This window comes from Lolium perenne, chromosome 6 (genome assembly GCF_019359855.2).
Source record: "Lolium perenne isolate Kyuss_39 chromosome 6, Kyuss_2.0, whole genome shotgun sequence".
NCBI classification, from domain to species: Eukaryota; Viridiplantae; Streptophyta; class Magnoliopsida; order Poales; family Poaceae; genus Lolium; species Lolium perenne.
In genome coordinates this window covers 37,313,461-37,328,299 of record NC_067249.2, presented here as the reverse complement: position 1 = coordinate 37,328,299, position 14,839 = coordinate 37,313,461, and the positions used below count along the sequence as shown (strand labels likewise).

At 42.6% G+C, this 14,839-nt stretch overlaps 2 protein-coding genes across 4 annotated transcripts; both read left to right on the top strand.

The window, feature by feature from the left end:
- Nucleotides 1-5,964: 5,964 nt before the first annotated feature.
- On the top strand, nucleotides 5,965-8,355 carry LOC127310591 (ethylene-responsive transcription factor ERF112-like). The gene is made up of 2 exons (XM_071822089.1): nucleotides 5,965-6,051; nucleotides 7,972-8,355. The coding sequence occupies exons 1-2, from the start codon at nucleotides 5,965-5,967 to the stop codon at nucleotides 8,353-8,355; spliced, it is 471 nt and encodes a 156-aa protein (XP_071678190.1).
- Nucleotides 8,356-8,886: 531 nt separating this feature from the next.
- On the top strand, nucleotides 8,887-12,872 carry LOC127308331 (G-type lectin S-receptor-like serine/threonine-protein kinase SD2-5). 3 transcript variants are annotated; one of them, XM_051339122.2, is made up of 3 exons: nucleotides 8,887-8,973; nucleotides 9,659-9,816; nucleotides 11,589-12,872. In XM_051339122.2, the coding sequence occupies exons 2-3, from the start codon at nucleotides 9,721-9,723 to the stop codon at nucleotides 12,708-12,710; spliced, it is 1,218 nt and encodes a 405-aa protein (XP_051195082.1). In that variant the 5' UTR covers nucleotides 8,887-8,973; nucleotides 9,659-9,720; the 3' UTR covers nucleotides 12,711-12,872. The 3 variants fall into 3 exon arrangements, with proteins under 3 accessions (XP_051195082.1, XP_051195084.1, XP_051195081.1); XM_051339124.2 differs by having other exon boundaries at nucleotides 8,887-9,448; XM_051339121.2 differs by lacking the exon at nucleotides 8,887-8,973 and having other exon boundaries at nucleotides 9,684-9,816; nucleotides 9,987-12,872.
- Nucleotides 12,873-14,839: the final 1,967 nt, after the last annotated feature.

Below are 14,839 nucleotides of genomic sequence, written 5' to 3'. Positions count from 1 at the left end.
AAGTCCGGTACCTGCCACGGCCAGTTGGCAACCGGCGGAACGTACGCCGGTATCGCCGGTAGTGGAGGAGCCCACGAGTTAAACGGCGGAGGTGGAGGCGGCGGCGGGTGTGGGGCCGAGTTCTGCAGTGCCTATTGTAGGGCACGTTCCTCTGTGAGGCCAGTCGGCATGATATCGGTGGCATACCGTGGCAGCGGCGGCTGCACCGGTCGGTTCACCTGCGAGACGAGGACGCCGAGCCCCTCGATCTCCTCGTCTGTCATGGTCGGCGGGAAGTCGAACTTCCGGCCCTCCGCCATGGCTGCCTGCTAGTCGTGGAGAACGCAGGCAATGAAGTCGTCGATATCGTACTTCGCCTCCTCGTTCTGGTAGGCCAGCGCGTACGCGTCGCCGTCGTCGTCCTGTGGAGGCGTCGGCGAGTGCCGTGTTCGACGGGGGACGGCGGCGGGTGCACGAATGGGAAATCTCGGTCACACCCAGGAAGCCCGCCTTCCTCCTCGGCTCGTCCCGGTACGGCGCCAGGTGTGCCACTGATATGAGCTGACGGCGAAGACTGGATAGATCACGGAGGTCCGACGAAGACTGGATAGATCTCGGCGGTCCTCTCCGGCTCGCGACGAGGCACCAACGGGACATGCATCCGGCGGTAGCTGAGCCGCCAGCCGCCATCAAGAAGGTGCACGTTCCTCCAGCGATCGCACGCCACCTAGTTAGCGTGCAGCACCCGCGGCATATCGACAGGACCAGAAGGCTAGCGCAACGGACGCAACGACACGAACACTGCAAAACCCGATAGTGCTTTACAAGTTTACATGCCAGACCTGTGCATGCGTTTCTGCATGTAAATAGAAATACTGGACGGCCTAATATTTAGCATGATTAACTGTGCTACCTAGTGGTATTCCTGGTAAGTTTGGCAACATAAGGTTTTGTGTTCGAATCCCAGCTGTGCGCTTGCGTTTTTAATTCTTTCTTCGGACAATGACAGGTGGGACCTGCCTGTAAGCCATCACCAAGGTAACCTCTGCTACAAAAAATAAATCCAGGGGTGTTTGTGCAAAATTTACAATGCCACATGTCACCTCTAGAGTTATTTGGTACCTATTTGCTCTTGTAATACAAGTTGTGGTACCTTGGATTCACGTTTTACAAGATGTGGTACTAAACTGCACATTCGATACAAGTTGTGGTACCAAAGATGAATATGACTCCAAGGCAAAGCCAAAGCCAAAGACTGGACTTTGCCAAACCATAGAAACATTAATGTAAAAAAGGCATGGGTTATTAATGAGTTATAGAGAAAATAGAGATTCAATATGGTATGCAAGGCCAAGCCAAAGCCAAAGACTGGACTTTCCCAAACCATAGAAACATTAATGAAAAAAGGCATGGGATATCTTGTTTTAGGGAAAATACAGTCCCGACCCTCAGTCCCGATCCTCAGTGAGCTACACACGAAACCTCTCCAATTAGGCTGCCAAAGTAACAAAAAAATAAGCTGCAAGCCTGCAACCTGCCGAAATGGGAAAACATATAGAAGAATTACAGAGACTATTTTGATTTACCAGATATGTGATTGCAGCAGAAACATGCAATTTATTTTTATACAAAACTTAGATTCATCAGGAAAATGGTAAATAATACACTCTGTGGTCATTCAAATGAACAAAATAGTGGTGAATTGAACTCCATACCAGTACAAGTAGGAACTGTAGCCAGAAGAACCACTTTTGCATTCCAATCGTCCTAAATTTATTTTAAATGAAACATATTTGCTAAATTTAGCAAAGAATAACTCCGGCAAATAAAACAAAGACATCTTGGAGTGCTTTGCAATACTCATATAGAGCAGAATGCTGCAGAGCTATTTTAGACTTCGCCTACAACTGCGGAGCACACCGAGTTGAGTTAATTTGGTAGAGGTATATAGAATAATATACCACTGCAAGAACATCGCAATAGCCTGTTGAGCCACTCACATCAGCATAACATTTCAATACTTTGGAGAAGGTGACCGACATGTAGTGGAAACGAAGATTCTGGTGGAGCTTGCTTGCAGGTGCCCGTAATGATAAAAAAGGTAAGTACGAAATTATGGTTTTCAAAAGTAAGCACTGACTTGTCATTTTGTATAACTCAAATTTTCATTGCTGAAGCTATTCATCAAGAAAGGCAACCAATAAAGGGTGATAATCATCAGATATTTAGAAGCATTCCGAAGTTTAATGATGTAACTTCACACTTTCAATCCTCCCTCACAGCTACAAAAGTGCTCATCATATGTCATTAATCACTCTCTTAACTCTCACATAATTAGGCTTCAGTGTAAGAAAAATGGACTTCCACAATCAACAACAACAGTGTTAGTAGGCAAATATTAATAGGTAGACCAGAAAGACATAATCTACCTTGCTGCAACCACAAATAAATCAGGAGTAAAAATAGACAAACCCCATTGTGTCAGGTGATATATGTATTGCTGGTCAAAGAGCCGCTCCAGCTTGATGGTCAATTCCATCAACACACACTACATATCAATATGCCTGTAGGATGATATACTAAATATTGTCTTCTATAAAAAAAAACTATGGAAGCTTACCACCGAATTCTTTTGTGCCTGCTGCAACCTTTAGGAGTATATTAGCAAACTTACTCCCTAATATGTATCTCCATCTCCATGATTTATAATAAAAGGGATGAAAAAATACTCAAAATGTGAATGCTTTCAATAAAAAATTGCAAACACTTCAAGTGGAGCCATATGCAGGCGCCATACTTGAGGAGGAGGATATCATATCGCCATGCAATACTTTTAGTAGAGATATCCATGGCCTCCATTCTTTATTTTTAGCTTGACAATCCTCCATAAACTATAATCAAAAGGAGAGCAGTGGCATTATGCTAAGTTTATCAAAGACGACCTGCACAAACTTTGCAAAGTAGGGGTTGATTACCTTAAACAAAGCTGATGTTTATCTCAGCTCCTAATATGAGACATCTGCTCATGAAAAACCTGCAAGAATAAAGATAGCATGACCTTGAGAATCACATTTTCAGATTTGTAGTTGAGATTTGTCACAACTTTATTCCTAATAAAGAGAGCATGACCTTGACAATAAAGATAGAATGGCCTTGAGAATAAAAATTTGTAGGTCTGCCTTGCCATAATTTGAGATGATGGGGTTCAAATTAGTTGTCCTTCAGCAAGTTGATTTCCATGTGCGAAACCTGATTTCCGCACCCCTCAGTTTAATTGCAACACATAGATATGACATACATTAAGCTTAGCTAGGATTTCTACCAAACACTTTGTAGACACCACGTAAAAAACGGGTCTGAACCAAACAAAAATGTGATGTCCTGGGCTAAATAACAAGATTCTACCTCCACTTTTACCTCAACATCTAGGAGATCATGTTTAAGCGAGAGAGAGATGGAGAGAGAGAGGTGAGCAAGTACTTGAAAAGTAGAGGGAGAGGAGGGCTAGCCACTCCGCTGTTGGCCAACAGCTCCCGCTCCACCAGTGGTGCTCCATCCACAACCTTGCTCCAACGGCCTCCTACTCATTAGATCTAGTACCAGCAAGAAAGCATTAGAAACAATCTAGATGAGTACACCCACCTTGCAGCAAATAAAATTTAGCCATTGAATAGCTCTGCACCGAGTATATAGCATAAAACTACCACTTTCTATGCAAAATTTCGAAAAACTATAACTTTTCGTTCCAATCGCATAGAGCTACCACATTTGACCGATGTTGTCTCACATAGCACTAATCCTGAATCGAACACGAATTGATAGCCGTTCCGACAACGCCGGCCCACAGGCAGGCATGACGTGGCACCTTAGAGTCAGTCGTTTTGTACATATGTCCTTATGTTTTGAAGGCAAATTACGCATAGGTCCCTCGTGTCTCGCAGTTTTCAAATAATCACCTATTTATTTTTTAAACCTTCATAACTTTTAAATACTAATTCAAATCGAAAATCTTTTAATATGAAAAGTGCTCAGAAATTTTGAATATTTCAAATATAAACTTTTTGAAAACTTCATAACTTTTGAATACTAATTCAAATGGAAAAACTTATAATATGAAAAGTGCTCAGAAATGTTTGAATATTTTAAATATATTTTTCTAAAACCTTCATAACTTTTGAATACCCATTCAAATGGAAAAACATATAACATGAAAAGTGCTTAGAAATGTTTGAATATTTCAAATTTAAACTTTTTAAAACCTTCATAACTTTTAAATACCAATTCAAATGGAAAAACTTATAACATGAAAAATGCTCAAAAATGTTTGAATATTTTAAATATATAAATTCAGTTCACTATTTCAGATAATTAATATTTACAAACAAATAAATTACTTCTATTCATAATGTAAACTTTGGAAATTCATAACTTCAATTCTATAACTCCAAATAATATAAATAATATGTCTAAATTTATTAGAAAATCCAAGGAATCCATTTCTAACATCCATAACCACATATTGTGCTTATCGTGCGCATGCGTCTTTGCTACACGACAGTTACCTGAAGTACGTCGGTCCCCATCGCAATTGTGGTTCCCCATCAATGACAAGTGGACGAGCATTATTGCCAGCAGATCCGAGCAACACACAATCGTCCTCGCCTGGGTGGGCCGTCACGCCACCGCCCGACTAGGTAATTTTCCCCGATCAGCGCAGGCCGCCGCGCCAACTTTGTTGGTTGCCCGTTGCGCTTCCCTTGTTCATGTTACTCATGGGGCTGGTCAGGTACCCGCGTGAGCAGAGTATATAGCATAGAACTCCACTCTCTATGCATAGTATCTATCTTATAAATAGATTCCTTGGATTTTCTAATAAATTTAGACATATTATTTATATTATTTGGAGTTATAGAATTGAAGTTATGAATTTTCAAAGTTTACATTATGAATAGAAGTAATTTATTTGTTTGTAAATTTTAATTATCTAAAATAGTGAACTGAATTTATATATTTGAAATATTCAAACAATTCTGAGCACTTTTCATGTTATAAGTTTTTCCATTTGAATTGGTATTCAAAATTTATGAAGGTTTTAAAAAGTTTAAATTTGAAATATTCAAATTTTTCTGAGCACTTTTCATGTTATAAGTTTTTCCATTTGAATTGGTATTCAAAAGTTGTGAAGGTTTAAAAAAGTTTAAATTTAAAATATTCAAACATTTCTGAGCACTTTTCATGTTATATGTTTTTCCATTTGAATGGGTATTCAAAAGTTATGAAGGTTTTAAAAAAATATATTTAAAATATTTAAACATTTCTGAGCACTTTTCATATTATAAGTTTTTCCATATGAATTAGTATTCAAAAGTTATGAAGGTTTCAAAAAGTTTATATTTGAAATATTCAAACATTTCTGAGCACTTTTCATATTAAAAGATTTTCGATTTGAATTAGTATTTAAAAGTTATGAAGGTTTAAAAAATAAATAGGTGATTATTTGAAAACTGCGAGACACGAGGGACCCGTGCGTAATTTGCCTTCAAAACTTAAGGACCTATGTACAAAACGACTGACTCTAGGGTGCCACGTCATGCCTGCCAGGGAGCCAGCGTTGTCAGAACGGCTATCAATTCGTGTTCAATTCAGGATTAGTGCTATCTGAGATAACATCTGTCAAATGTGGTAGTTCTATGCGATTGGAACGAAATGTGGTAGTTTTCCTAAATTTTGGGGTAGTAGTTTTATGCTATATACTCCTATGCACCAGATGGTTGGCGTGCTTCTTCTTTTCTTCCTCAAATCCATCTCCTTATGGTAGAGGCATGGTCCTTCTCTCTCTTGGCTCCTCCACTCTGCTCCTTCTCCCTCTCTGCTCATCCTCTTCCTCTCAAACTCTCCTCCTTCACGAGACAGGCAGGGGCGAGCAGGGAGGAGGAGAAAGAAACTAGGAAGAGGACGAGGGAGCAGCGGCGGCTATGAGGAACCATGGAGGCGGAGCGGTGCCGTCGGCCGCTGGAGGAAAAGTTGGGATCGAGACTGGGGGAGGAGGAAGCGAGGGGATTGGAGGAGAGGGTGGGATCGAGATTGGAGAGGAGAGACATGCGGTGGATGACGGATAGGGTTTCTCACTGTGGGGTGACCTTTTTATACTCACGCGGTAAAAAAATGGATGGACGAGATTCACGATCAAACAAGATTCAACGGCTGAGAAGCGTTAATCTCTGTGAGACCCCCTATGGGGCATCAATTATACCTTTAGATGCAGTATGTTTTGCATTCTTGCTTGCAACTATTGGTCATTTAGAGAAGTGAGGTTAGCTTAACTGGTTGGGGAAGTGCATGTGCAAACCCATCTTCTGGGTTCAAATCCTCACGGACGGCGAATTTAGGTTTCTATTTATACTTGAGGCCCATGCTAGACCTGGTACTCATGCAATTTATCTTGAGGACTATGCTTTAATCTTAACCAAGATTAAAAAATCTTAGAGCATCTCCAGTCGCGTCCCCCAAAGGGATTTGGGGCGCGCCGGACAAAAAAACGTTTCCAGTCGCGCGCCCCAAAGGCCTTCTTTGTCCGGCGCGGTCCAATACGGTGTCCGGCGTCCCGAGCCCGTCCCCGCTACACAGAGGACGCTCCGGGCACACCGGACACAACGAAATGAGAAGCGAGAAGGCGCGGGCCCGACGCGTCAGCGGCTCGGATGCTCAACCGCCGCCTACGTAGCGACGGTGCAGTTGCCGGGAAGCGAAACCATCGCATTGGTAACCGCGTCGACCGACGCGCCAACCTTCGGAATGGAGCCTCTGGTTTCTATTCTTGCGTTTTCAAGCATGTTGGGCGCAAGTTAAATGGTGCGGTGCATCTGTTGACTAGGCGTAGTGAGTGTGATATTTTGTAATATTTCCTTTGATGTTGTCTCCGATTATATCCATGAAGTACTCTGTAATAATATGTTTTAATCAATAAAACACCAATTTCCCTAGAAAAAACACGGTTCTAAGCATACATAAATCAAAACACAGGAACCAACGTTCCCAAGCACACGCACCATATTTGGCTAGGCCGCGGTAATATTTTCCAGAATTTAAAAAAGTAGATCTCGATCTAGATATTATATCTAGATTTGATCTGGTCGTGTGTGTCGGGAACCTTGGCAGTCGCTCGGGAACCATCACCGTCGACGTTGCGGAGAAGAGGTGGTCGACGGAGAGGAGGTCGCTAGCTTGAGGAGGTGGAGGTCCCTGGAGGAGTTGGTCACCGGCTCGATGAGGTGGTCGCCAGGGTAGCTTGAGGATGTGGTAGACCGACGGCGGACAGGAGGAGCCCGAGGCCGCGCTAGTGTCGTTGTCGTCGTCTCCCATAGCGTGGAGGAGGAGTGTTCATCGAGAAAATGAAGGGAATATAGAGAAAGGGAAAGAGGAAGAGGAGAAGGGGTGTGGGCTGGCTATTTTGAATATATAGCATCGGTTAGCGCTAGCGCACGTGAGCTGCCGGTAAAGAAAATAAAAAAATCATCAAAATCTTAAACAAAATCTTAAACGTAAACAATGTATATTTCCTTTAATTTTGAGAAATCTAAAAAATCGCTAAACGGCCGTAGATTGTTGAAATTGGATGTAAAAAAATTCTTAGATATATTTTTATATAAAAAACTATTTCATCGGAGGTTGTATGTAACCAAAAAAACCGTTTAGTAAACCATGACGCAATTTTTCATAATATATCAATATTAAGATTTGTTAATTTTTTCTAACAACTAGAACACACAACACATGGTCTTCTCAAAAGATTTTGATTAATTTCTTTTAATAATTTCTTTTATTTTTTCCAAAACTGAAAAGACCACAGAGCGTATATAGACTTAATCCCGGACCAGCCCTAGACTTATCTTATCGTTGTATTTTTGGTCCACTAAATATTTTTGGACACAGAGCGTATAGACTTAATCCTGCTGCCGCTCCTTCTCCGGCTACCGCGGCGTCCGCGTGCAGCCAAGAGGCCGCTTCGACGCGGAGATCCGCTCCGGCGAGGAGCGCATCCGCCTCGGCACGTTCGAGACGACGCACGAGGCGGCGGGCGCCTACGATGCCGTCGCATGGCGCCTCGGCCGCTCCCGCCGCACAATGAATTTCCACGATGTGTGGATGCGGGAGCAGACGGAGGCGCTCGCGCAGCCGTCGCCGGCCGTCACGCGCGATCTGCAGCGGCGCCAGTGCGAGCTCGAGCAGCGCCTCGTCATCATGGAGCGCAACGAGAGACTCCGCCTCGAGTGGGCACGGCAGTTCCCGGAGGACGTCGCCGCGGATGAGGCCTTCTACGCGAAGAAGAAGGAGGAGAAAGCGGCAGCGGCGAAGAAGAAGGCGGATCGCGACTAGCGCCGGACAAGGTCGGCGGCGAGGAAGGCGGAGAGGGCGGAGAAGGCCGAGAGGAGGGCGGAGAGGAAGAAAAACGGTGCCGGCCCGTCGACGACCGTGTCCTCCCCCTCCTCCCCCTCCTCCTTCGAGTGGACATCCACTCCGGTGTCCGATACCACCCACTCGTCAGACTTCGACTAGTACTCGGAGTAGATTAGGGTAGTTTTCAAATAAATGTTGTTGTACCGTCGAACTTTCTAATATATTTCGTATTTTCAGCTAATTTTTCGTGTTTTATTTGATCTATTTCGTACCAAAAAAGATCGAAGTAGTTATTTGCGTCGCGCTGCATAATACAGCGTTCGTCGGAGGATCGAAATAGTTGTTTACGGCGCTCGCAGCAATCTATAGGTGCGATTTTTAGTGCGCCTATTGGAGTTGCTCAGGTGAGTGTTTTGTCAAATTTTTTGGGAAATGAAACACGATGAAACCGTGCATCCACGGTACAAAAGCATTTCTCCCTTTCTTTTGTGTGCTCGAGCCTATATTTATTCTCTCGCTATCTGGAGGAAGGAAAGGGGAGGCGGCGAGGCGCATTTCGGGGAGAAAGATAGAGTTGTTTTTGGATCCGGTTGACAGGTGATCGATCTATCTTGTTCTGCTCTGCCGTTTCTCCCTCTACCAAGTAGGCTTCAGCTAGGTTCCCTCAGCTAGAGGAAGCAGGGGATAGTGCGCAAATGGGGTGGCCTTGTTGCAGGGGGGGTGAGATCTGGAACATGGCGGCGTGCTGGAGACCTTACGAGGCGGCGGAGAGTGCAGCAGAGGCCCCATCGGCGAGTGCCGGAGCTGATACGCAGCCGTCGTCTATGGCACTCAACTGGTCTGCGAGTAAACTGAAAATTGGACCGCGGGGCAAACAACGGGGCGGCTGAATCCTTGCAGTCAACGCGCTTAGTTTGGTTGTGAACGCTGACATTAAAATGTCCAGTAGAACAGCCGACCTGTCCTGAACGAGGCAAGCAGCAGAAGCACCCTAGCAAGAAGAAAAATGGACAAATTGTGCCGCTGCAGGGGATTGGAGGAGCACCTGCTAGAAACAACTGACACCACCATGGTCAGTGAAAATTTGTTACAAGTTAATGTTGTAGGCAGTTTGAGTGTGATGAGATCAAGTAGTCGCATAGTTGAAAATTCTCAGCCTCGATCGTGCATTATGTTTTGGTCCAGCTTGAAAAACTTGACCAATTCCTTTGTTTGGTGCTACTGTTAGATTGGAATTTACTGTTTCTTGGAAAACTGATTGGAAACTTTTGTTTTACTTTAGGATGTGAACTTCGACGAGAGACATTCTTTGATGTAGCCAATAATGCATCGGCAGCTCACTCTATGCACATCTGGCTGGTAGAGATCCAGGGAGTAACTGAGCTCGGCAGTCAAACTGGATTTCTGCACTTTCTCCTCTTTCTCACCGGAAGACAAAAGGTAATTTCTTCTTCTTCATTTGGGTAGTCCATGTAGTCATATATTGAAGACTGTTTTTTTCTTGAAATACAATACAAAATTAAGTATATCTATCTTCTTTACATCCTGGTTATTTTAAATTGTTTTCCTTTCTTTGAACTAACATGTTTTTTTTTCCTTTACCCCCAAAGGCCCTGTTTTTCTTACACATTAATGATGTGATGGCAACAACTCATTTGAAGACTAGAAAAGTCCGCTTTAAAGACTTGAAAAGTCCAGTAACAGATCAACTGGAATTCTCAGTTTTCTCCATTTAGAAACCGTCCAGTTTGCTACATAAAAACACGGCACAGTTGCTGGCATTAACAATATGTTCATCTGCTTCTCCATGACTCCATGCTAGCTCCAAGCTCCATGATTGCACTCTGCATATTCTCCTTATAACTTGGTTAGGTTTCTTTCCTTCTCTGCACCAAACAGCTACCTCTTCTTTACTGGTTTTTACAAAATAATTGGCCATGCCGTCCTTACCTTTGTTGATCACCACTCTCGTGTTCCTATCTTTTTATTTCCTCCACCAATTTCCTTTTGCCCTTGCCTTAATGAACTCCACTGTGACAAACGGGAGTTTGTTACAGAATTTAACCATCAGCTTTGGTGGAAACTCTAGTGCTCGATTATTCCTCCAGAGCAGAAGCTCTGACACCGTCGCTAGTTTGGGTTTATACAGCACAGATAATTATGTGTTCACCCTTTGCATCATGATTAGCTACTACAGTGGCTATGGGGATACTATTGTTGGCCAGCCCCAGGTTATCTGGTCTGCGAACCGCAACTTCCCCGTAGGCGAGAATGCCATCTTTTCTTTCAATGGGGCTGGTGAGTTACTTCTTCACAACACTGATGGCACCTTAGTATGGTCCACACCTACAAAGGGAGCCTCTGTTGTTGGTATGCGCCTCGATGGTTCAGGGAATCTTGTGCTGTTTAATCCAAACAATTCCTCTATCTGGGAGTCTTTTGACTACCCAACAGATACATTAGTCATTGGGCAGTCACTATGTACGGGAGTCAATCTCACTGCCAATGTTTCACTCACCAGTTGGAGAGAGGGTCAGATTAATCTTCATGCCCTGTCAAATGGGTTGCAGTTTTATTTTGGCTCTTCTTCTTATACACAAGTATTCCAACCAACTTTTCTAGGCAATGAGACATCAAATTGTTATGCATTTGCCAATGGGAGCTTTGGTTTTCCCAAACCAATCTTCTCATTACCCCTTGCGAGGTCATTTCAGTTCATGCGGTTAGAGTTTGATGGGCATTTTCGGTTATATGAAATGAAAAGGGCTGCCGTCCAGGTGATGTTTGATGTGCTAAGCAATGACGTCCAGTTTTGTGACTACCCTCTGGCTTGCGGCGAATACGGTGTTTGCATAAATGGGCAGTGTTGCTGTCCGAGTTCTCGATATTTTAGACTCCAAGATGAATGGCGTCCAGATATGGGATGCATACCATTGAATAATCTGTCTTGTGATCATATGCGCTACCATCAACTTGTGCCTGTCGGCAACATTTCCTACTTCAGCGACAGTGGCTTCCAGTCATTGGCTACTTCTGCTGCAGATGAGGACTGTAAGCAATCTTGCTTGGCAGAGTGCTCTTGCAAAGTTGCATTGTTTCAATATGACAGGCATGATGGAATTGGCGGCTCCTGTTTGCTTTTATCACAGCCATTGCTACTTTCTCATACTAAGAGTTCTGCAAATCGTACTTTGGCATTTTTCAAAATACAGGGCACCGTGAGAAGACGAACCAGTATTGCTGTTGGTTCTGCAATTGGTAGTTTTGCATTACTTTCAATTGCAATAACCATTTTCATTTGGAGAAAATGTAAGAAAAGGGAAGAAGAAGATTTTATTGGAGGAATACCTGGAGTGGCAGCACGCTTCTCTTATAATGATCTCAAGATAGCTACAAGGGACTTCTCAATGAGGCTTGGATCTGGAGGGTTTGGATCTGTTTTCAAAGGTAAAATGGGCAAGGAAACGATAGCTGTCAAACGCTTAGAAGGTTTTGACCAAGGAAAGGAGGAATTCTTAGCAGAGGTTGAGACCATAGGAAGAATTCATCACATTAATCTTGTTAGGTTAATTGGATTTTGTGCTGAAAAATCCAAAAAGCTACTTGTGTATGAGTATATGAGCAATAGTTCATTGGATAAATGGATATTCCATGAACATCCTGTTTTTACTCTTTCTTGGAAGACAAGGCGTAACATCATCATGGGTATTGCTAAGGGTCTGTCTTATCTCCATGAAGAATGTGAACAGAGGATTGCTCACCTAGACATCAAGCCACAAAACATTCTCCTGGATGATAGGTTTAATGCGAAAGTCTCAGATTTTGGATTATCGAAATTGATAAGTAGGGACGATAGCAAAGTCATGACTCGAATGCGAGGGACACGTGGATATCTTGCACCTGAGTGGCTAGGTTCAAAGATCACCGAGAAGGTAGACATCTACAGCTTTGGAATCGTCATAGTTGAAATTATATGTGGACGAAAGAACCTGGACGAGTCACAACCTGAAGAGAGAGTTCACCTAATCAGTCTTCTCCAAGAAAAGGCTAGGTCTGGACAGTTACTTGATTTAGTGGACACCAAAAGCAACGACATGCAATTTCATAAGGAGGAGGTTAAGGAAATGATGGAGCTCGCAATATGGTGCTTACAGGTTGATAGCAGCAAAAGGCCTCTAATGTCAACAGTTGCCAAGGTGTTGGAAGGTGCAATGACTTTAGAGGCCACACCTCACTATGATCTTGTTGCTAATTATGAACTAGACCATAACAATGTCGAAAGGCAAATTTGTTCATACCTGCCTTCGGCAACACTTCTGTCGGGGCCTAGGTGATAGTTCCATATGGCTCTCCCAAATACACTAATGTTGTTGTTTATGGTTATTATATACCATGAGCCAAATGTGCTCTGTAGCTGTAAACTTGCTAACTTGCAGACTATGGTTTCAAATATATGTACCAAATATTTTATTTTATTTGTACACTGCAATGTTGTAGCAATGAATCCAAATGGGATGCCATATTTCTATCCTCAGGCAACATAAGTGATTGTTTATAGCGAAGAGGTTTATTTCACTAAAACAATATATTGATTGATATGTGATATATCTACACTTCTAATCTACATCTAGCAGTTCTAGAATTCGCCAACAGCCACTTTTTGGGCCGTTGACTTTGTACCTTCGGGCGCGCATCTCAGCGTTGTGCGGGCCATGTCTGTGTGATCAATAGCGGGTTTGGGCTGATGGGTATATGCATTTTTTCCTGTGCCATGCGTTGTCAGTTTTCCTTCTGTCCACGTTTTCCCTTTTTCTAATTCGACTGAGCCGTGTGTCAGTTCCCTGTTGATGTGTTCGAAGATACTCCCTCCTTCCCATATTAGGATGCATATTAGTTTCGGTCAAAATCAAACTTTGTAAAATTCAATCAAATGTACATAAAATTTTATCAACATCTACAACATCAACTCAATGTTCTTAGAACCATCATGAAATATATTTTCATATTTTATGCATTTGGTATTATAAAAGTTAATAAATTTGTATATATACTTCATCAAACTTTATGAAGTTTGACTTTGATTAAAACTAATATGCATTCTAAATTGGGAAGGAGGGAGTAGAAGGAGAGAAGCATGGTGGAGGGGTCGCCGGTGATTGGCCGAAGGGTGAGCACGGAGACAGCGATTGTCCGGGCTGGTGGAAGCACCGGTCTCCGCCGGGGCAATCTGTCTACTTTCTTCTCTACTTCGGGTGTGGTGTCAGGTAGGGCACTGTCAGCGATTTTCTTATGCGTGGGAACTAGTCAGTACAGATGCATGCATGGGTTGTTCACGGGGGATATTTTCCTCATTTTGTCTAGGATTCATGGCGTTGTTTGGATTTTGATTTATTCCACGGCGTGGCAACTATCTGTGTGTTAGCTCCCAGCCTCCCAGCTAATCGTGTACTCGTGTATAAGCATCGGGCTCATTAAAAATGTATTTGATTTGTCAGTTATAAGCCTCACTGATATATGTCTTATGTGAGAAAACAACGACGTCCATTTCTACATGTGAATTCACATGGTTGCACTCAATGTGTTAGAGTGTGAGGTGGATTAATTTATACTCATTGTGTTTCAATCAGTCTCATTAGCTCATGTGTCTCAAGAGATTAAACTACCACCCTAAACTGTAAAGGGCAGTTTTTTTCATTTCCTTCATGGTTTTCGTCGTTGGTGATGATAATAGCAGAAGTCTGTTTTCTTACACAGTGTTGTTTGAACATTTTACTCAGTCACCTCAAATGAATATTTTTCCTTTGTATTTTTCAGAATTTTAGGACCCAACTACTTCTAGTTTTGCATTTGAATGCACACCGAAATAACCATCACAAGGTATGTACTTTTTTCCGGAAGGCCGGGGGATTTTTACCAAAGAGGCCTTGCTGTGCTCATTGGCATCGGGGGCGATAATTGTTTTGTCCTCATGGTGGTTTTTCAACTGGAGCCTTGAAGTATTTGTCGATGATTGTGCAGATTAGCATTTTGGCATTAGATTTTCTTTTGGTGCAGCTAAGATTTGACTGGCTAACGACATATTCCGGAGTCATTTGACTTCAACCGTAGAGGAGCAGTTTTACGTTTTAAGTTTTCAGAACAGCTCTGTTCTTAGCATTTATATACATCGATGACATGAAGCTTTTACATGTTTTTTTTTTCTTTGACTATGCTGTATGACTTAGGATGGCTAAGACGTTGACAGTATTTCAAATAGCATGTGCTGCTTCAGTTTTCTTATTCAATATGTGTTACTTCAGTCTTTCTGCCTAAATTATGATTACTATTTTCAATATGTTTAAGTATCAACTTCACTTCTTCTAGTTAAAAGAAACTCCACTTCTTCATATTCTTTCATCGGTAACTACTTAATAGTTTTCCATCATATTTTTTCACTCTTGAGTAAAATTTAGTTTGTGTTTCT

Bases quoted from the DNA above. Each gene is read 5' to 3' on its own strand.
- LOC127310591 (XM_071822089.1), top strand. From the start codon at position 5,965: ATGGAGGCGGAGCGGTGCCGTCGGCCGCTGGAGGAAAAGTTGGGATCG. The intron at 6,052-7,971 runs GTGGGATCGAGA...GTCCGCGTGCAG, and splicing joins CGAGGGGATTGGAGGAGAGG to CCAAGAGGCCGCTTCGACGC.
- LOC127308331 (XM_051339121.2), top strand. From the start codon at position 10,314: ATGCCGTCCTTACCTTTGTTGATCACCACTCTCGTGTTCCTATCTTTT.